This window comes from Mesoplodon densirostris, chromosome X (assembly GCF_025265405.1).
Source record: "Mesoplodon densirostris isolate mMesDen1 chromosome X, mMesDen1 primary haplotype, whole genome shotgun sequence".
Classification (NCBI taxonomy): domain Eukaryota; kingdom Metazoa; phylum Chordata; class Mammalia; order Artiodactyla; family Ziphiidae; genus Mesoplodon; species Mesoplodon densirostris.
This window is the reverse complement of record NC_082681.1, coordinates 91,484,854-91,505,100: the sequence shown is the minus strand read 5'-3', so window position 1 is coordinate 91,505,100 and position 20,247 is coordinate 91,484,854. Positions and strand designations below refer to the sequence as shown.

Genomic DNA, 20,247 nt, shown 5'->3' with positions numbered 1-20,247 from the left:
CACCACCCCCAAGTGCAGATCCCATTCTGAAAAAGATCCCCCCAGTTCCTGATGACTCTGAAGGAGGAGGATGCACCCGTGTGGTGACAGAGATGGCTTTCTGGAGAGTCCATTGGATTTCTTCTCCAGCCATCTCGCATGTGCTCAAGAGGTGTTTATTTCTTTTTAAACTTGAAAAAAACTCCATTGTGAAAAGTGAGTTATGAAGAGTGCTCTTTATTTGAAACCTCCACAACACAGACGCCAATCTTGTCTCGCATTGAATCATTAGCTGTGCACATCAACACATTCCAAGCACAAATTAAGAAATGCAAACAGAACAAAAAAATATATATATATATAATTTTTTTCCCCTATCCAAAGGTTTCAAGTCTCAATGCAGCAAATCCTTCTGAACACAGAATCTGAGGAGCACACTGTTCAAACAGTTGGGACAAATGGGTCCCTGTAAAGGCTATTGCCTTTTTAATACGTGGGGCGAGGGATCATGGACGGCATGGAACGGGGAGAGGTGAGGAAAAGGGAGCGGGGAGAGAGAATGAGCAGGAAAGGGGGAACGGGTATGCGCTGGGGAAGATGGGGCAGCTGGGACACACACATGGTGAGTTGGTGGATTTTCACTTATTGGTTTTTGACATTTTCTTTCTGGTTCTTTTTTGTTTTCATTTCCCCCCTTCCCAGGTCCAACAATGGTAGAAAAACCCCACAGTGGTGGGCGGGGCCTTATTAGGCCAGCCCAAAGCCTTCAGAGCACTCCTGGATGGCCAATAGTAGCATGTGGCGGAGCTTCTCAAAGCTCTCATAGGCAGGCAGGTCCAGCTGATTAAAACTAGGGAAAGAAGAAAGATCAATTCGTGACAAAAGATGATAACCAAATCCGTGTTCCCATGGTGCCCACTTGACTTCTGCTTGTAGACTCCCAATCCTGTCCTAGCCTTGTCTGCCCTCCTCTAATCTGGCCCCAATACTGGCCACCAGGCACCTAAAACATAATCTGACCCTGTCACTCCTCCTTAAACACCATGGCCCTACATGAAAGCTCCAAGGAGGCATTCAGGGTCACTGGTCACCCCTGCCGTTCTTTAGCATTCTGCTCCCTGCAACTCCTTGCTCTGGCTACGTTGAGCCCTGGAATACACCTTGTTCTCACATGGCAGTGTTCACCTGCAATGTCACCCCAGCCCCACTGTGAATCTGGGCCAGCTTCTCATCTCAAATATCATCTTCTCCACAAAAACCACCAAACTGTGAGTTACCCCAGGTCCGGGGTACCCGGGGCCAGATTTGCGCTCCTGACCACGGGTAGGGGCCTAGAAGTAGCAAATACGCAAATTCAATCTAAATGCTGAAAAGGAGAACAAACCCTTCCTCTTACCATGTGTGAGCTGAAGGCAGGCGGTCTGTGGACCTGTCATCTCGATGGATCTGAAACTTCTGAATGCCATTCATGCCTTCAAGGGCAGCAAAACCTTGCAGGGGCACCTTGGAAGTACCCGTGACAAACTGGAGGAACTTGGCACGGTCAGCTTGATCGAAAGAACGCAATGCTCTCCAGAACCACTGGATCTACAGGAATGAACACAAGAAGCCAGTGTTAGGTAGAGAGTTCTTGGAAGAAAGGGGGATGGGACTTGGAATGTTAGGCAAGTCCCTTCTGTGAGACAGGTTTCAGTTCCTCCATTCACAAGATGAGCAAGGAGATCACCTGAAAACTGAAACTCCAGAAGAGTGAAGAGTTAGGTACAGGTAAGCTGTCACTCAAAACTCCCTTCCCCTAAGAGTACTGGTTTACTTGGTGTCATATAAACTAACACTGCTTAAGGATACAGGGAGGGATGCCAGCAGCAACTCACCTGAATAGAGTTGGACTGGTACTTGTGGTATTCAGTGTTGGATTTCAAATCGTCAATGTCGATTGTGGGCAGTCCTGATATGAGCAGCTCTAACTCCTGCTCAGTGAAGATGGAAATGAGGCGCTTTGGAATGATCTCATAGAAACCTTCTAAGAAAGCCGCCAGCTGTTTGCGGATGGCTCCTGGGGAGAGAACCAACAAGCCACGTGGCATCTGAACTCATACAACTGTTAGAGGTCAGAGATCCCCAATCTGGCAGGATGCTGACTGATCTGCCTACCTCACCTACCACTCTTGTTTCTAGGCTCCCATATGAGGGTGGATGAAGGGAAATATTTTTTGGTCAGGTTTTTGGACTCCTTTTATGCAAGGCATTTGTGGCTGGCATAGGGGAAGAGAAGAAACAATGTCTGTGAAATGAGTGAGGCCTGACCTTGCCCCATACTGAGCAACTAGGGGGTCTAACGGACATTTCCCCTACCTGTCATTCTCATCTGGCACACCAGGTGTACATACTCCTTCTTATTCTCCTCTGTTACCAAGATGTTGGCCCCATTGGGTTTGAGGTCACGAACTTCACACACTCCAAACTCTTGGACCTAGAATACCCAAAACCAATAATATGAATCAGGCTTGGTCTAGGATGGAACTTACATAGATACCTGGAAACACACCCTAAACTCTTTGCTGTATCCTGGGCAAGGAGATGAAGCAAGGTCATAAAAAACAGTGACTTTTCTCATGAGCCCATAAATCCCTAATAGGGAAAGGCCAAGGGTTTGGTCCTAAAACATACAGAAACTATCAATAGTAAAAGGGAAAAGGGCATGGATAACGTACATAATGTAACACAACAGAATCTTTATGGAAAGCAATTTGGGGTAAGAGTAACCTTGAAATTGTTTTGTTTTTCATTTATGTCTATTTGTACAATTTTTCTAGAGTGAACTGCCTTTGGGAATGAAGAATAATGTACTAGAGCACTTTTTCAAAACATAGAGGAAACCAGGAAACAGCCTGGATTGTTTTTACAAATTCTGTTTTTTCTGTTTGTGCCACCTCATGCAAATACCCACTGCTCTCTGCCAGATGGGGAACGGGGAATGGGACTTAAGACATCAAGATGCTTCCTTAGCATTAGAGATTATCCAATGCCAGTTCAAGGACAACCCCATAATGGGTTTCCTAGACTAGCTGGGATGTGCCATGGTCAGGATCTCCTGACCTACCTCAGTGCTGAAGGTGAGGTCGTAGCCTAGTGTGGAGACATCGTTTTCCAGCAGATAAACCAGGCCCTGGTAGAAGTGGTAATCTTCGCTCTCCATATCTGTATATCTAGATAAACAAAATTAGGGCCATGGGTTGGGGTGGAGAGGTAGCCTAGTGATGGGACACAAGAAAAGGGACCAGATTTCCAGGACTGAAGACAGTCCCAGGTTTGTGCCACATCCTCACCTGACAGACTTGCCCAAGATGTGTTTGTAGAAGGACCGAGTAAAGTAGCACTCCAGGAGGCGGTTGTCATATACAGCTTTGGCCACGATGCGTCCGACAAACTTGAAGTAGCTAAGGTGGTTGGGGTTGCAGTGGGAAGATGGATTGATGGTGTACGTGACCCGATCACCAGGTGAGGTACGGAACAAGGCATACATAGGGTTAAACATCTCCCGAGAGATGATCATATACCACTCCCGCAGGAGCCCTCCAGCATCCTGCCCTTCTTCTCCTTCAAACACTATATACCTGTATAAGAGAGCAGAAACAGGGATGTGCAGAAAGCCCAGGACAAATCCATTCTTTTGCACAGCATGACCTGAGTGAGCGATTGTGAAGGAGTAGCTGGGGAGTGCAGGGTCAGAGGACAGTGGTAAATGCAGAGTGCCAGGAGAGCCCAGAGGAGTGGTGGGGATCTGGAAGAGATGTCCCGAAGTATCAGTAAAGCCTCACCCATATTCCAGAAAACAATAATAGGAAAGGTATAAAGGCCTAATAAGAAAGTAGGGAGGAATCATCAAGTGGCATCAAAGAGACCTGAGCTCAGAGTCCGACGTCTGTAAGGATTTGGTGGTGGAGGAGTAGGGTTCAGTCTGTTTTGGAAGCCTCTCTGACTTCCTGTGTGACTACATGGATAGTGAGCCCATGCCATAAGGGAAGGGAGGAATCAAGTTCCTGAGTTCAGGAGGATCAAACTACATCAATAGGTCTATCATCTCAATGGCTCCCATGACATGTGGTACTGCAAACTGCCAATCTCCTCTAGGTGGCGCCAGAATCACTAATGAGGGATTACCAATTTGGTGGGGAGCCACTCTTGCAAGTACGGTCTCCCTCAACCCAGGGTACCATTTGCTCAGCAGGGTTCCCGTTCCTAGTGTAACAACGGAGGAAGCTCTCTTTGCGAAGCCATCAGGTGTACCTTTGTAAATGCGAAAGACTCTCCAGTCTGTATAGGAATTGTTGGATAGCTCAGCCCAAGGGCCAGGTGGCCAGCAGAAGACCAGTCGCATGAGACTGGGTGGAGAAGACGGGTGATAGTTCAGTGAGATTATCTAAGCTGGATTCCTCTTAGGAATTCCTACTGGGGAGGGCAGCACCTCCCTAAGTTCCCCTACACATTTGGGCCCCAAGTAAGCCTTCACTACCACGTAGGGAGGGTCCCAACCCCCCCATCCTGTTTATTCTCTGCTCTGGGCTCTTACAATCGATTCTTCATTTCTTCAGGGGATTTCCGGTGCAGCTCACGATAGGAGTCTTCAAACACATGGTCACGGCGGACGTGCACAGCCATGTCTTCTTTCCGGAGCCCCTCGTCCAAACGCTCCAGCTCTTGGCGGAAATATCTTGGGAGGTAGGAAAGGAAGGAAAATAAGATTGGGGTGGCAGAGTAAACTTTTGTTTGCCTGATTAGGATGAAGATCCGCAGTGATGTTCCCCCCATCCTCCAGACCCTCTGATCCTTCCAGTGTTTGGGAGAGGCAGGTCATTCACTACCAACTCTAAATTTTTCCCATCTCCATCGAATAGGGGCCCACAGACATTATGGCATGGAATTTCTGCAATAAGCAGGTAAGCATGTGTAGGTGCACAGGAAGGAAGAGAAGAGTAAAAAATGACAGGAGTGTTGTGGAGGCTTGCCCCCCCCCCCCCCACGAGCCCTGCTGTGGCTACCTGCACCTCCTGTATTACCCCAAAGGAAGGACTGGGACTTTAGAAATCATGTGATTAAACAAAGGCATGCATTTCTCTGATGAAGAATGGAGACTGGGATGGAGAAGGCCAAGGAGTATTTAAGTACAATGATTGTCCATGGCACAGACGAGTCTCTCCCCCACCCCCACCCCCCAGCATCCTTCTAAGGGCTGCCACCAAGGGAAACTTCTTTCCCTGAAAACATCATCCCAGGAGAAATTTTGGCTCCTTCCTGGGAGAGGAGATACCATTTAGAGAGTTCCCATCCCCCCAACACCAGGGCACATACTTGCGCTTGACATCAAAGTCGAGGACACGAATGTAGTCTACCAGGACAGCAAAAGGCCCGTCAGCGAGGTGGGTGGTGGACTGCCGTAGAATCTGGTTTAACACAGTGCGATGAGTCTCTGGAGGGGAGAAAGGACAGCAGGAATCAGCACATCATGGGTCTCAGAAGAATGAATGAAAGCCAACCAGCCAGCAATTCTCTCTTGTTTCAGGGGAAAAAAACGTAGTGTGGCACACAAGGACTTCCAGACCCAGTCCCTACCTCACTAGCCTCACTTTCCAACCCGCCCCCTCCCCCCCTCCCCCTGCAAATCAGCTAAGAACAAAATGTATGAATTGACCCTGTAAAAAAAAATGAAGCCTTCTACATTTGGGGGCCTAAGAGTTGCCTGTACCTGCAAAGCGAAGAAACTTCTGTGTGTCAGGGGGCAGGCTTGATGAGATGTGCATAGACGAGGGCTCCCGGGAGAAGAATGGGTCAAGGGAGGAAGGAGTGGCTGGGGTTAAGGGGGCAGGGGAGAGTGGAGGAGGCTCGTCCTTGATGTGTGCCAGCTGGCTCTCACGGGTGTCTCGGACAGGAGGCTTGCTCTCCCGCTCTGTGGCATGGACCAGAAAGAAGGCCTCGACAGCAGGCTGTAGTACTGGAGGTAGGAACGATAGGATAGTGACAATTTACTTTATAAACTTCAACATATAAAACTCTTCCCCCCTCATCATCAAATTTCAAAAGTACTACATGAAAAAGTAATGAAAACTTGCAGGAGAAATATAATGGTGCCACAGAGGAAGTCAGAGCTTCCAGAGAAAAATGGGATAGGCAACCAGTTATAAAGATTTCCCCGGTCTAAAAAGTAAAAGATACCAGCTACCAGAAGAGAAGGCTAATCTTTTTTTCTGACAATGAAGTCAGAGAAAAAAAATCCTCTTCTTTGAACTCCTATTATGGAGATCTGACGGAGAGGAGTAATCTGGAAGGAAGAAAATTAAGCTGGCAGAAAAGGCCCTAGAGCAGATCAGTGGACCTGGGCCCTCCCTCAGACCACAACTCACCTAGCACCGCATGCTGGTCATGGGATTCCTCCAGTTCCTTTAGGCATTCTCCCAGCATGTCCCACAGCTCATCTAAGCTCAGTTGCTCACTGAGCAGGGGTAACTCAGGTGGCCTCTCCTCCTTCTCCTTCTCCCCCTGTGGAGTTCCATCTGAGCCTAGAGGGCACAGAGAGGAGAGATTGGGAAGCCCCTGAGGTTTTTCCTTCATTCAGACCAAATGCACAGGCCATTAGACAGATCAAGTAGATCGGTCCACTGGCCACTGCGTAATTGAGTGACATGTGAAAGCAAGCTCTAGTCCTATACTAGATGGCATTTAAACTTAAACTGAATAAAATTAAATACAAGAAAAACTTTGGGGCCTCCCTGGTGGCGCAGTGGTTGAGAGTCCGCCTGCCGATGCAGGGGATACGGGTTCGTGCCCCGGTCTGGGAGGATCCCATATGCCGCGGAGCGGCTGGGCCCGTGAGCCATGGCCGCTGAGCCTGCGCATCCGGAGCCTGTGCTCCGCAACGGGGAGAGGCCACAACAGTGAGAGGCCCGCTTACGGCAAAAAAAAAAAAAAAAAAGAAAAACTTTGTCTAGTTGCACTAGACACTTTTTCAAGTGCTCAATAGCTACATGTAGCTAACGGCTACTGCAAGAAAATTCTACCAGACAGCACTGGTCTTCTCATTGCCTTACTAGCTCCCAGAAAACCTATGGATTATTAAATGATTTAATATATTTTAAAAACTGGATGTCCTATGACAACATTATCCCACAGGAATGTGTTAAAAGGGTGCCTGGTGGTGCAGTGGTTGAGAGTCCGCCTGCCGATGCAGGAGGGGACATGGGTTCGTGCCCCGGTCTGGGAAGATCCCACATGCCGCGGAGCGGCAGGGCCCGTGAGCCATGGCCGCCGGGCCTGCGCAGGCTCCGCGGCGGGAGAGGCCACAACAGTGAGAGGCCCGCATGTCGCAAAAAAAAAAAAAAAAAAGGGTGCCAAAAAGCGTTCTATATGAAATTAACCTTGAGAAATGCTGCTAGTAATAGCATCCACTGTGTGCCAGGTACTGCTCTAAATGCTATATATACACGTGTTAACTCAATCCTAACTATGAATATCCCTATTTTAAATGAGGAAACTGAAACAGAGAGGTTTGCCTTAGGTCCCAGAGATAGTAAATGGGGAGACAAGACTCAAACGTATGCTATCTCCACACGATATCATCATAGTTTCTTGTTTCTTTACTACAGAAATTGCAATGTGTGCTATGAGTCTCCAATGAGGACCAGGTGGTGATGGTTAGTGATCTTAGTTGATTGGTACGGGCCTATCAACATACAGAAACCAGGGTTCACTTGAACAAACTGGAGAACACTGAGCTTATGTATGTTGGAAGCAGGGGATCCAGCAGCCATTCCATGAAGACTGGTTCTCCCTTTTGTTGGGCTGGAAATAGGAAGTAGTACTGACCAATGGACTGAGTATCTTGAGCACTGGGAGATGGCTGGTCCACATCCATGGGTGATTCCTCCCTTCGGACAGATGCCTCTGACTGGCTTGACTCCGACTGGATAAAAGGGAGACAAAGTCACATAAAGGGTGCAACTCTGCTTTCCTCAGGGACAGGCGAGAGGTTGTCCTACAATCTCTCACATACCATAAGCTTGGAAAGAAGCCTCCCATGTCTTCCCATATGGAAAGAAGTTTCCTTAGGTAGCTCTCCAGGACAAAAGAATGGCCTTCCCACCTCCTTTGCTGTCCTCCACCCTGAGCTAGCAAGCTTTTGCAAAGAGCTCCCTGGATGCCCCATTTGCCTCCACTCTATTCCAGGCCTGTGTCCAGTCAGGAACCATCCTCCTGGACTTCAAGACTTCTAGGGACAGTTTACACACGTATATATACCTATATATAAAACTCAGATGGGCAGAAGGTAGGTTTACTCTTTGTTCCTTTTTGCTCACAAAAGGGGAAATAACGGCAATGAATTAGTGCAATCTTTGATGGGTGGGATTGGCTTTTTTAAAAAGCCAACATCTGTCCTATCAGGTGTGGGAAAGAGACTGGGCAGAAAAAATACTCCAAAATGAAGAGTTCTCTATTCTTCCTTTCTACCCTGCTGGAGCTACAGCCCTTAAATTCTAGGCTGTTCCCAGCATACTCAATGAAATCACACTGTATAACAGTAATTACAGACAAATAAAAAACAGGCCTCGAGATATCCTTATTTCCCGGATCTTGGGAAGGCAACTTGCATGTTGTTACAAGGACAGGAAAACAATGAGTGCCACAGCGTATATACATGATGCCAGGCTTTTCCTACAGCCACTCTGTGCTGAGATCCCAACAATGAACTGGCTACCTAGGAACCTGAAAAGGCTTCCTCCTAAAAGTGCCCAAGTGCCTGGGTGCCAAAGGAGTATGGAGAATAGAGGCAGAGACCAGGGTGGAGGGATCAGCCATGGCCAGAAGAGGCTGTGTGGGATGTGTACCAAGCTTGGGGGACTTTCAAGGGCAGGATTCCTGACGTGTCTCTGAGGTACTTGCATTGTTCCATGAGACTGAAAAATCTTTTATCACGAATCCCCTCAGAACCCAGACACTTAGCATTATGCAGTTTGCAAAAGCGCCACTGTTGACTGGATAGCTGGGAGTGGGGAATGATGGCCAAGCTTTAAATCAAACCAAACCAAACCAAACCAATAAACAAACAGTAAAGAAAGCACCAAGAGAAAGTAACCCTGTTGTCCAGAAGCATTCATATAGCAAACTTAATGCAAAAGCATACAAGGTAAGGGCAATGAAACCCCACTGATGATGTGGTGGGGGAGGGAGGAGAGACAAATGAATGAGGGGCCACAGGCATCATGCTAACCGTTGCTGCTTGTTGCTGTCTCCGCGCCCTTTGACCCTCACGTACCATTTGTATAATGGCATCAGCCTCAGCCTCCAGCTGCCGAACAGCTGCCTGGATGCTGCTAGCTGAGCCTAAACCGGAAGAACCTGGGAGAAAGAAAAAAGAAGATGCAAACTGTAGAAAGAGAGAATGCTCAATATTCTCTCTCCCATCTCCTGGGCCACCACAGGGCACCTTGCTGAAGTCTTTGAGCTTTAAGCTCAGGAAGCCTCAGAATGCTCATCATCAGGCACTAAGAACTACCATTACAGATAAGGACAGGCGACATGGGGCTGGGCAGACGGATGGTGGCAGGTGAGAGAGTTCTGCGGGACAGGGGGAAAGATGTTGGATTTGGCATGCCACAGCTGAGGCAACATGGCTACAATATTTTAGCCAAGAGTGTTCAAGGAAGCAGAGAGGAGACAAACTCAGTGAGTTAAATCTTGTTCACCAAAAGATCTGTCCCCAATTTCCTTGCCAGATTTCCACTCCCCTTTAATTCCCACTTGCCCTAGTGAAATTTCCTATGTAGACGGCTTGAGTGAGATACAGAATGCAGCCACCAACATTTTAAGATAGGATCATCATTTTCCTTAGAAAAGATCAAACAGGAAGGAGACATGACATTAAGTCTTGCCCTCCAGGGTATCTTGTTTTTCCACCACCAACCCTGCCCCTCAACTGGACACCCCAGTTCCATACCTAGCCTGCCTGTCTGCTTGGCTTTCTTGTTAGCTCGGCGTGTGTCGTCCCGGAGCTGGATGATGACCTGCAGTACCCTCAAGAAGAACTTCTGGGTAGATGTCTTGGATGTCAACATGGACATAGAAGGCAACTGGAGCTCCCGGCCACCCAGAGGTCGCTTCTGAGATGCCACGATTACCACATTCTCAGCCATGTCGAACCTGGAGAGTGTAGAGGTGGCTTGCGCATACTGAGGGCATCAAAGCATCAACACCCAGAGCAGGTAGGGCTTTCTTGTGTCAAGCAGGGGGTAAGGAATCTCAGAAGAAAATCACACAAGTAGGAAAAATAGGGCCGAGTGTGTACAGGACAGAAACAAAATCTGTCCAGGGAAGAGGGAAAAAATAACCAGGAAGCCAGGAAGAGCCACTCTTCAGGATGTCCCTGATCCCAACCCCACAGCCAAAGGGGCAGCTGCCACCTACCTGCTCTGCATTTTGCCTTTCAGCTTGGTGGTCTGTGGCTGCTCCTCAGGCAGGCCATCAGGGGAGAGGGTCTCACACTGGGCTCGCCGCTGCTGTTCCAGATTGTATTCCCGTAGTTCAGCCAGAAGGGTTCCTGGGCAGGCAGAGAAGCCAGCAAGTGTTCAGAGACTTCCTTAATGAAGCAGTGAAAAGCCAAACCTTTCCAAGAAAACTTCCTAGGTGCTTTGCTCAGCTGCACTGAACCTGGAGTGAGCAGAAATTTTGCTCTGTTCATTTTACTATGTGTGCTCACAGATCAACTAACTGCTCAGGGGCCACTGGTTTATCTGGCCTTGAGAATTTGCTGAATCTACAAGAAATACAGCTCAGTGCAGAGGGGAAAAAGTATCTTTTCTGAAGCCCGTATACCTCTCAAACTTCTTAGGTTTTTGTGGTAATCTCAGGCAAATTGCTTAACCTCTTTCCCAATTTGCTTACCCATCTTAATAATGGGGCTCATACTGCCTAACCTCACAAGGCTGCTTTGAGAATTAGGAGATAACTGTCTAGCAGAGTGCCTAGGATACTGCCTAACCTATGGATGTTGAATAAATGGTGGCAGTCAAGAAAGATCAGAGGCCTCTTTTGGAAGAACTCTGTAATTCTCATGCAACAAAGAACATCCTAGGTCACACAGTTTAATTGACTCTCATATCACCTCAGCTCCAGGGATGTTTGTGAGAAGGAGATAACTACACAGGTGGTTGAGATCTAGGGAGACCCATGATTGGGATGGGGGGTGGGAGAGAGCAAAGAGAGTCTCTATGCTGAAAGCAAATTTGGCCCCACTCCTTGATTCAGTCACCCCATCACCTGGGTTTTAGTTTTCTTCTTGGTACAACAGGAAGACTGAAACTAGATAATTTGCAAGTATTCTTAGAATTTTTGTACCCTCAAAACTGCACAAAGGCAGAGAGTATTATTCTTTCAATTCCCGAGCCTAAATGTAGCATAGGTGCATCTCTGAGGTGGTGAACTGCCTCATCAGGCTCATCATAGGGCTCTTATGAGTGCCCAGGATGGAAAAGCAATGTTGGTCCTATGGGTGCTCACTTTCCTTCACTAAGCACCAATTACCAGCTGTGTGCCAGGGATTGGGAATGTAGAGAGAAGACCAGCCCTGCTCTCAGAGAACTGTGCAGAGGAAAATAGATGACAACCTAGTATTATCAGTGCTGTGACAGAAGAGCTCATGGGGCTGTGCTACAGATGCATAGAGGAGTTTGATTCAGCCTGGGGGTTCAGGGAAGGCTTCCATAAAGAGGTGACACTTAAGTGGAAGGTTTCAGAAAAACAGGGTGCTTTACTCCTATTATTACCTATCTGTTTACAAAGGGTATAACCCAGATGGCGGGCTCCATTCAGCAGCAGCTTCAAAACAGTGTCCCGGGTCCCAGGGTCCCCCCGAGAGAGCTGCAGTAACACATTGGCTGCATCCTCTAGGCCTTCTTCAGAACAAGAATGGGATGTCAACACCTGGGAAAAAGAAAGGAGATGGGGTGAGCCCCAACTTGAGAACTAAAATATTATCTACCCCAGTCAACTCTTTCTCCCCCAACCTTGGGAGGTCGGAAGAGCTTGGACTCACCTCCACAGAGAGCTGGAGCTGATTTTCAGTGAGGCCAGAGGATACCATCTTAAAGTCTGTGCTGCTGCCGATATCACCCACCTTCGCTGGAGATTTGCTGGCCTTAGTAGTAGTAGAAGCTTTGAGGAAACGGACAGAACACTGTAAGCCTCTGAAACTCACATGCCAGAGACTTACTTAAGTGGCAGAGCCAATCGCTGCACTGCCCAGGGCTTCAAGATGGAAAAGTAGTGAAAATGAAGATCCACCCCACATAGCCAAATCCAAATGACTTGGGATACCAAGGACTCTTATGACTGTACCTTCTAAAGTGACAAAGAATCCCAGATATTCCTCGCAACTGTTCCCCTACCGTCAGAGGGCCCTCTGAAAGCCCCCCGTCCTTCAAAATCTGTTTCTTCAAATGATTCTTCTTAGTGTGCCACAGGGCTCATTCCCTTCACTTCCTGCGGTGGCCTGGCTACTTGATTCTACCCTGATTCCCACTGTATCCTGCTTGCTCTTGAACTGCTTCCTCTGAGAACTGGCTCCCTCAACCAGGCTAGAAAGACTGGGGATTCTTTAAAGACAGGGACTTTCTCCCCCTCCTCCTTTTTTGAGCTTAGCCTAGGGGAAGCCACATTCAGTGGTCTCCACAGGAGTGGTGGAGGGGGGAGGGAGTGGAAGACGGAGAGAGAGAACTTGGACGAATGAGGGTGAGAATGAACACATTTGGCTCTCACAAACACAAACCAAGCTGATTGTTGTCATTTAGGGAGGAATACCCGGGTGGGGGAGAGTTGGGGGTGAGGTGGGTGTACACACCCCACAGCTCCCAGCCTATATCCACACTTACTTGAAACAGTAGTGGTAGAAGTCGTGGGGGTAGTCACTGTGGTTGAAGCGGCTACAGCAATGGTGGATATAGTCGTGGCAGCAACCAGGGACGGAACAGAAGTGACAGGGGTGGTTGCAGCAGGGGCAGTGGGTGCGCTGGAGGCAGCAGTGGTAGTGGTGGTAGTTGTGGTTGAGGTGGCAACAGCGGTGGAGGAAGCACTGCTGCCAGAATTAGCCTGTGCTTCCGACACTTTGTTTTCTGGGAGAGCAATTGAGATGAGAGAAAGGAGTCTGAGGAGTTTCTCAGTTAAGAGAGAGCTCCGGCGGATGACTGGGTGTGACAACATGTTCATGAGCTGCCCCAGTGGAGAGGCCTCGAGGCTGTATGGGGAAGTTTCCCCCTCACCACCAGCGCTCACTGGCACTGACTTCACAGAGTTCTTGCCTTTCCGGCTGACATTCATGTTGTCCAGTTTTACCAATAAGTCCCAGAAGTCTGTGCAAATGCCACTGCTCGTGGACTGTGAAGAGCATGGGCTGCAGGCCTGCTTACTGCCCCTCTCCCGATCACTCTCACAGTTTGTTTCTTTGGTCCGCTGCTGTGTGAAGTGGCTGGGAAACACCTGCCAGGAAAAGAAGGACAGGCTTGGTCTACGAGGTCTACACAGAAAATGTCTTGTGACAAGGAAAGACAACTGGCTCCTAGACTCTCCACTCCTTTGGACAGCTTTAGTAACACTGGAGAGATGTAACATAGGAGTTTTATCCAACTGATGTTGTGAAGCAGCCTAGAGAAACTAACAAAAGCTCTGTAGGGAGACAGACGATTAGCAAACTTTTCTGAGCATCTATCTCTATACTTACAAAATAGGGAGGATACCTACACGGCTGTGCAAAATTGTTGAGATTAGAGATAATGCATTTTGCATAGTGCCTGGTAAAAGGCAGGCCCTCAACAAATGGCAGCAAAGCTTATGAAAAAGAGGACTGAAAAAAAAAAGGACTGAATTAAGTCCTAGGTCCAGCCAGCTCCATCACTTAGTAGCCACATGACAAAGCCACTAAAGATTTCTGTATCCCAGCTTCTTCATCTGTAAAATGGGAACCATGCAGACCACTGAGGGTTGTTTGATGGCTGAATGAGACAATGCATGAAAATTGTGAAGAGTGAACACAAAAAACCCACAAAATTATTTACTGGACAACCTTCCAGAAACAGTACAGGCCTCAGCACCAATGATGAGGACCTGGTAGCTCCCTCAGAGTTCAGATTTCACCTACGCTATGGCTGACAACTGTCTTCCATCCCCAGGAGTTGGGTTCCTCCAAGCTCCTCACCTTGGCTAATTGAATGAGTGTATCCAGAACGTGTCTGCAGACAACAGGAGCAGCCTGAGGGTGGATGTGGACAGTGGAGCCACTACTTGCATGCTTCTCAGTATGTTTGCGCCCCCCTGAACGCTGGATCTGGAATATATTAGTCCTGCAGCCTAGGGCTGCATCCATGGATACTGAGAGCCAGGAAAGCTGGTTGGAGCTCTTAGATTCCATCTTGTGTAGCAGGTCCAGGGGCCGGTTCTCATGGCTGCTTGACCCACAGCTCTTGCTTGACTTTTTGCCCTTTTCCTCACTTGAGGAGAGCCTGGGTGTTTCAATGCAAAGCTCACTCTCACTGCTGCGCTGCAAGATGGAGAGCAGGCTTCGGATGACCCAGTGGCGGGTCTGGGCATGGTAGCAGAGATTTCTCAGTACTCGATGTAGACGGCTAGTATTGAGCTTCGGCTCATCCACAAAAAGTAGGACCAGGAGACAAGACAGGGCTTCGTGATCCAGGAGGAGCCGTCCTCGGAGGCGTAGGAGAGTGTCCACATTACTGCCAGAAGGCCTGGAATAGAGCATGGTTTCTGGGTAATACTTCGGCTAGAGCTCTGGGATCAGGCATAGGCCTAGGGGAGGGGGATGAGCTGGATACACCCCAGGAGGCTCGAGCAGGGAAGGTGTCCAGTCCAAGGACTCTTAAGTATTCTTTTTTTTTTTTTTTTTTCTTTTTGTGGTATGCGGGCCTCTTACTGTTGTGGCCTCTCCCGTTGCGGAGCACAGACTCCGGACGCGCAGGCCCAGCGGCCATGGCTCACGGGCCCAGCCGCTCCGCGGCATATGGGATCCTCCCAGACCGGGGCACGAACCCGTATCCCCTGCATCGGCAGGCGGACTCTTAACCACTGCGCCACCAGGGAGGCCCTTAAGTATTCTTAATAGTAACAACAGCTGTCCCCTTGAGTGCCTACTATGTTCCAGACACCCTACAATATCTGTAACAGCTTTCCTCACGGGGCTCCTGTAAAGACTAGAGAACCACCCAATTTTGAGATGAGCAAGAGGCTCAGATAGGTTAAGTGACTTGCCCTTCATCACACAACGACTGAGAAGAGAGCAGAGATTGCAGCCCAGGTCTGTATCAACTGCTAAAACTGGACTGCCCATAAAGTCTTAGGACACAATGCTTACTTTGGCCTTCTGTAGACTACCAGGAGGTTGCCTGCTGAATAGGGACTGATCACTCCACGCCCTGGCCTCGTTAATAATGAACTCTTCTGCAGCCTAGATGTTGTAATCTCAAGGCAAGCGGTTCTCACTGTTTTCCTATTTGTGTGGGAGGCAGGTGGCTTGCCTTGTTGTAACCACAGCTAGAGCCTGCTGCCTGCCTACATTACTTTGTGATTATGGTCTACAGTAGCTACACTAACCAGAAGTGTGGCTTTCTGAAGGGGGAGTCCAAAGATCTGGCTTCCCCATTCATTCAAGTAAACATCCTAGAGAGGTCATTCAGCCTCTCCACCTATAAATAAAGGGAGTTGGACTAGTAGTAGACATGAAAGGTGGTATGGCAAGGAAAAAACGACAGGCAAAGGGTACCTATTATGGCTGCTGCTACCCCCCATCTGGAAGGTGCCGCCTCTCTGCACGGCAAGCCGAGTGTATTGGACCCCACGGTTGCCACTCAGGCGACTGGTGAAGGCTGGAAGGAAAGAAAAAGGAAACTGAAATTGGGGAGGGGGTGTGTGCTGAGCTGGGTCCAAGTAATACAAAGGGGGAACAAAGAGTCTCATGTGGCCAAAGCCAGACATTCCAGAGCCCTCCCACTTGCCTCCCTCTGTACCCGGGCTTCGAAGAATGGCAGAGAGTGCAGAGGTGCTGCTGTGCCCAAAAAGCCGCTCATGCATGAGCTGCCTCTGCCGGGCTTCCTGCTCTCGCCTCAGGGCTTGAGCCTCAGCTGCAATGTCAGGTGGCATCACGGCCAATACGCTGTCCTCCATGTCCTCTAGGACACTACGGCGCAGGTCTGAGGGCAGAGTCTGGATGAAGGTCACAGGGTCCATAGGGGTGTCTGAGCTGGCATTCTGTGCCAGTTCCCGTCGCTGTTGCTCAGCTCTCTGCTGTGCCAGTACCTACAGAGCAGGAGGAGTCAATGGGGGCATACCCACAGCCAGGTAGCCTGGCACCACCAGCCCCCCCGCTCACATACTTCTTCCTGGATGGCTGGAGGCAGGGCGGCCAGGAACTCAGGGCTCACTTCGGTCACACCAGGATTCCCCACCACTGCAGGAGCTGAGCTATTTGTCGAGGGGGCAGTCCGCGTTGGTGGACGAATGCCCAGCTGGTTCTGCAGAACTTCTCGGCGAATGTCATCAGGGAGAGCGGCCAGAAAAGAGGGGTCCACGCCTTCGGGGAGACTAATACCTGAGGGGAGATGCAAGATGTGAAGGGACTCTCACTTCTACTGACGCCTAAAGATGTACTTGGATCAAAGAAACCCATGGCCTTGGATGAGGGAGACCAGCTTTCTCTGTCCTCATTTCATGCCAAGGACACAGGGGACACAGAGAAGACCCACCCACCCTTCCCTAGGCTCAGAACAGCTCTTGCTATATGCCAAGTTCTGTGTGTGCACTGTCACTTAACCTTCAAGACCCCACCACGTAGCTATCATTACCCTCTCAGTATCAATGAGGATCAGGGAAGTTAAGTAATGGCTCCAGGTCGTAAAAGTAGGAGGTGGCAGAGAGAGGATTTGAGCTAAGATCAGTTTGACTCCAAAGGCCTGGGCTCATTCCATTGTGTAGCATCAGCATCCCCTTACTGCAGGCCCTCCCCCCATATATATGCCACCCGCCATCTGGATGGAACGGTTCGACTGGTGGGCATTTCCATGCCAAGGGTTACTAGAAGCCTAAACAGCCCCAGGATGGCCTGAGCACACATGGAGCTCACCTGCTAGAGGATCTTCTTCTTCACTGCTTGTTGAAGGCAGTGGTTCTTCTAGGATTCCCCGGGAATCTGCTCCAGAAATGGCCACGGCAGAATCTCTGGTGGAAGAACTCTCAGAGGATGCAGGGGTAGAGCTAAAGGAAATCATTTGCAGGTTCTCTGTATTATATTTTCCCACTTATAAAATATTCCTGTAGTACCCCTTTTCTCACAGAAGCCAAGTTGATTTCCCCAGTATACGAAGCATGTGCACTGAAGTATGAACGTGGCTTGAAATACCCACCAGCACACCCTGCCCTCCTCTCACTCACACAGTGCTTACCTGTCCTCAGGGGGCTGGGTAGGTTCCCCTGACCCATCACTCCTGCCTTGCACTTCTGTCACAACTGGCGGGGCATCCCCAGGAGTGGAGCTGCCTGCTGTGGGCTGCTCAGAACTGCCAGGTGCTGAGGTGTCACCCACAGCTTCCTCCAGGGTGCAGGAAGCCAGGCTGCTGGTGTCCATGGGAGAGCCTTCCAGCTGACTGCTGACAGCTGTCAGAGCATCAGAATCTTCAGCTCTCTCTGGGGAAAGAGAGGCTAGGAGGAAGTCACATGGAGAGGTTAGATCTGTGCTTCGAAGAGGGGGAGGCTGAATTAAGAAGTAGCCAGATCAGACCTCTCACTTCTTCACCTTCACTTCACGCTGGCCTGATGCTCCCCCCCTCAATCTCATTTGCTTTAAAAAACTCATCTCAAGCCCTTTCTATTATCTGTTGAACATTTATGGTGTTCCAAGCATGCCTGTGAAACATCTTCTCTAGGCACACCAGGTAAGGGATCCTGTCACTTTCAGATTTCCTGCAGGCATCATTTACACAAGCTCTTTGGTTCTGCTTGTCTAAATAACAAGGTTCCTTTAAGGCAAAACCCCCTATACCCTAAGGTTTTTCCAGAGCATGTCACAGGCAGTATAGTAAAGAGCAGGAACGGCAAACAGGCTTGTTTACCCTGTTGGAACACTGCTGAGAAGAATTTTGAGGCCCCATTTCAAACCAGTGGGAAATAGTGCCATGAGATAAATGGTGTTGCCAGGATGGGAGAGCTGCTAAGTGTGCGGTCACGTGCTTGCCCATTCCTGGAAATGTTGAAGAAAAGCAAGCTTCAGAGTTACACAGATCTGGATTTTAATCACAGCTCAACCACTTACTGAGTGACCTTGGGCTAATTATTTCACTTCTGAGTTTCAGTTTATTCATGGAGATAACACCCTCTACTTTGGATGATTGTTTTTTAAAGAAGTTAAATAATAAAATAATAAGCATGGCATGATAGCCAGGAACAGAGTGATCACCTCAAACTGTTGGCACCATCACTAGTATCATTAAGACACTCCGATGTATATATAATCACTTGAGGACGCAGAGAAGAAACCTCAACTTTAGCTAAAAAGGTAATGTGCAATATGAGACCCTACTATGAGGGCTTGAGCTTCTACTTTAGAAATTCTCTAAAGTAAGAGAGTAAAGAGAAACTACAGAGCTGTCCGTTCTTCCCCCCTGTTCTACCCCTACCCCCAAACCTTGAAATGCTACTCACTTATAGTGGGAGCTGGGGATAGCTCCATCTGAGTTGTTTCTGCTTCTCCACTTGACCTTGTGGGACCCAATTCCTCTGGCTCTACAGGCATCAATAATTGGGTAGAGCTTCCCGCTTCTCCAGTCGGGGACTGCAGCTCTTGAGGAATCTCTCCCAAGGCTGGTGGGGGTGGGAGTGTTGGTTGCTGTTGTGAGGGCTGCAGAGTGACAAGGGTCTCTTTGGGCTCAGATGTAGCTGCATCAGTTGAAGATGGGGTTGTTGGGTAGCTGTCAGGCATGGGAGTCCCATCTTTCTCGGAAAGAACGACAATGGGGTTGTTAAAAGGCAATCAGCCAAGGACCGGGGGACCACTCAATCAGCACATATGGCACGACAAGTATCCCAGTCAGTCAGTGATGCAGGATTCCTCTCAGTCACCAACTGCTCCTAGGAACAGCTTGTGGCTGGTCTGGTATACTCAGGATGAGAGCTAAGGCACAGTGCCATCTTAGTCCCAAGAACCAAAAGATCTGACTCTTTGTAGACCCCTAAGAATTAAATCCATTCTGTGCCCTGGGTGGAAGGGGGAGAGTTCAAGTCACTTTATAATACTTGCCTCACCCTAAATACCACCTGTCCCCTTCCACCTCCCTTTTCTCGCAGTCCTGATTATCCAAGGAACATCTACAACTCTTGCCTGATGGAGGCAACGGTGTTAAGACTAAATGTGAATATGCAACACACCAGGGAAAGTAGTAAGTTGTATAGTTATCTTCTAATTGGGGCTTAAAATCCCTACCCCACAACAATACAACTTACTACCTCACCCCGGCATGAGCAGAATCCTCTAGCAAGGGCAGTAGGCAAAAGGCCATTTTACCTGATGACAGACCCTTTCAAAGACCTTCTACCAGATTCAGGGCACCAGGACACCTACCCTCTTTCACTGCTTTAAAAAATACTGTGTAGGCTTTGGTACAATCATTTCCCAACTCAAGTGCCAAAGGAGACAGAAGGTATAGGGAAGCAGAAGAAAGTTCTGAGGAAATAGGGGTGGGGGAGACATATAATACCATATGGACCAGTTATTAGAATCACAAAATGGCTACTGACGTTAGGAAAATTAGGAGGAATAGAAAGCATATAGCAGTAATACCATTTAGCCCACCGAGCTACCTTCCCCAAAAGCAGATTGCTCAAGGCAACATTCTTAGACTTTTAGATTCCACAGACCCACGAAATTTACAGAAAAAGGAAAAAATAAAAAGAGATAAGAGACTAACACAGGGTCACCAACTTTTAATTTAGCCAAGTAAGAAAAAAAATCCCATTAATATCATTTAATAAAAATATTTTGATACCAAAGAAGTAGGAAATACATAATCTCTGTAATTTATAATAGTCCTTTAAACTGAACAAACTCAGCTTTTTGAAAAACTCATTAAACCTCCCTTATTCTGTTCATTTCCACTGAGGACTAGCATTTAGGAACCACTGTCATCAGGTGTTCTCATTAAGCACCACACCATGGGGGTCAGTAAAGGG

General features: G+C 48.5%; 1 protein-coding gene across 10 annotated transcripts in view; it reads right to left on the bottom strand.

The window, feature by feature from the left end:
* Window positions 1–200: 200 nt before the first annotated feature.
* The window catches only part of HUWE1 (HECT, UBA and WWE domain containing E3 ubiquitin protein ligase 1), a 144,910-nt gene continuing 124,863 nt past the window's right edge, over window positions 201–20,247 (bottom strand). For 9 of the 10 annotated variants that reach the window (XM_060087588.1, XM_060087595.1, XM_060087597.1 and 6 more), the window contains 24 exons: window positions 18,724–19,011; window positions 17,469–17,724; window positions 17,150–17,280; window positions 16,404–16,618; window positions 16,038–16,326; window positions 15,794–15,896; window positions 14,216–14,762; window positions 12,897–13,500; window positions 12,062–12,180; window positions 11,793–11,949; window positions 10,435–10,567; window positions 9,968–10,170; window positions 9,242–9,369; window positions 7,840–7,936; window positions 6,381–6,536; window positions 5,726–5,971; window positions 5,332–5,449; window positions 4,553–4,693; window positions 3,309–3,596; window positions 3,083–3,188; window positions 2,335–2,452; window positions 1,854–2,035; window positions 1,376–1,566; window positions 201–829 (listed from right to left, as the gene is read on the bottom strand). In XM_060087588.1, coding sequence (XP_059943571.1) covers window positions 727–829; window positions 1,376–1,566; window positions 1,854–2,035; window positions 2,335–2,452; window positions 3,083–3,188; window positions 3,309–3,596; window positions 4,553–4,693; window positions 5,332–5,449; window positions 5,726–5,971; window positions 6,381–6,536; window positions 7,840–7,936; window positions 9,242–9,369; window positions 9,968–10,170; window positions 10,435–10,567; window positions 11,793–11,949; window positions 12,062–12,180; window positions 12,897–13,500; window positions 14,216–14,762; window positions 15,794–15,896; window positions 16,038–16,326; window positions 16,404–16,618; window positions 17,150–17,280; window positions 17,469–17,724; window positions 18,724–19,011 — 4,919 coding nt within the window. In that variant the 3' untranslated portion in view covers window positions 201–726. The remainder of the gene's footprint in view (window positions 830–1,375; window positions 1,567–1,853; window positions 2,036–2,334; window positions 2,453–3,082; window positions 3,189–3,308; window positions 3,597–4,552; window positions 4,694–5,331; window positions 5,450–5,725; window positions 5,972–6,380; window positions 6,537–7,839; window positions 7,937–9,241; window positions 9,370–9,967; window positions 10,171–10,434; window positions 10,568–11,792; window positions 11,950–12,061; window positions 12,181–12,896; window positions 13,501–14,215; window positions 14,763–15,793; window positions 15,897–16,037; window positions 16,327–16,403; window positions 16,619–17,149; window positions 17,281–17,468; window positions 17,725–18,723; window positions 19,012–20,247) is intronic. The other variant, XM_060087594.1, reaches the window with a different exon arrangement.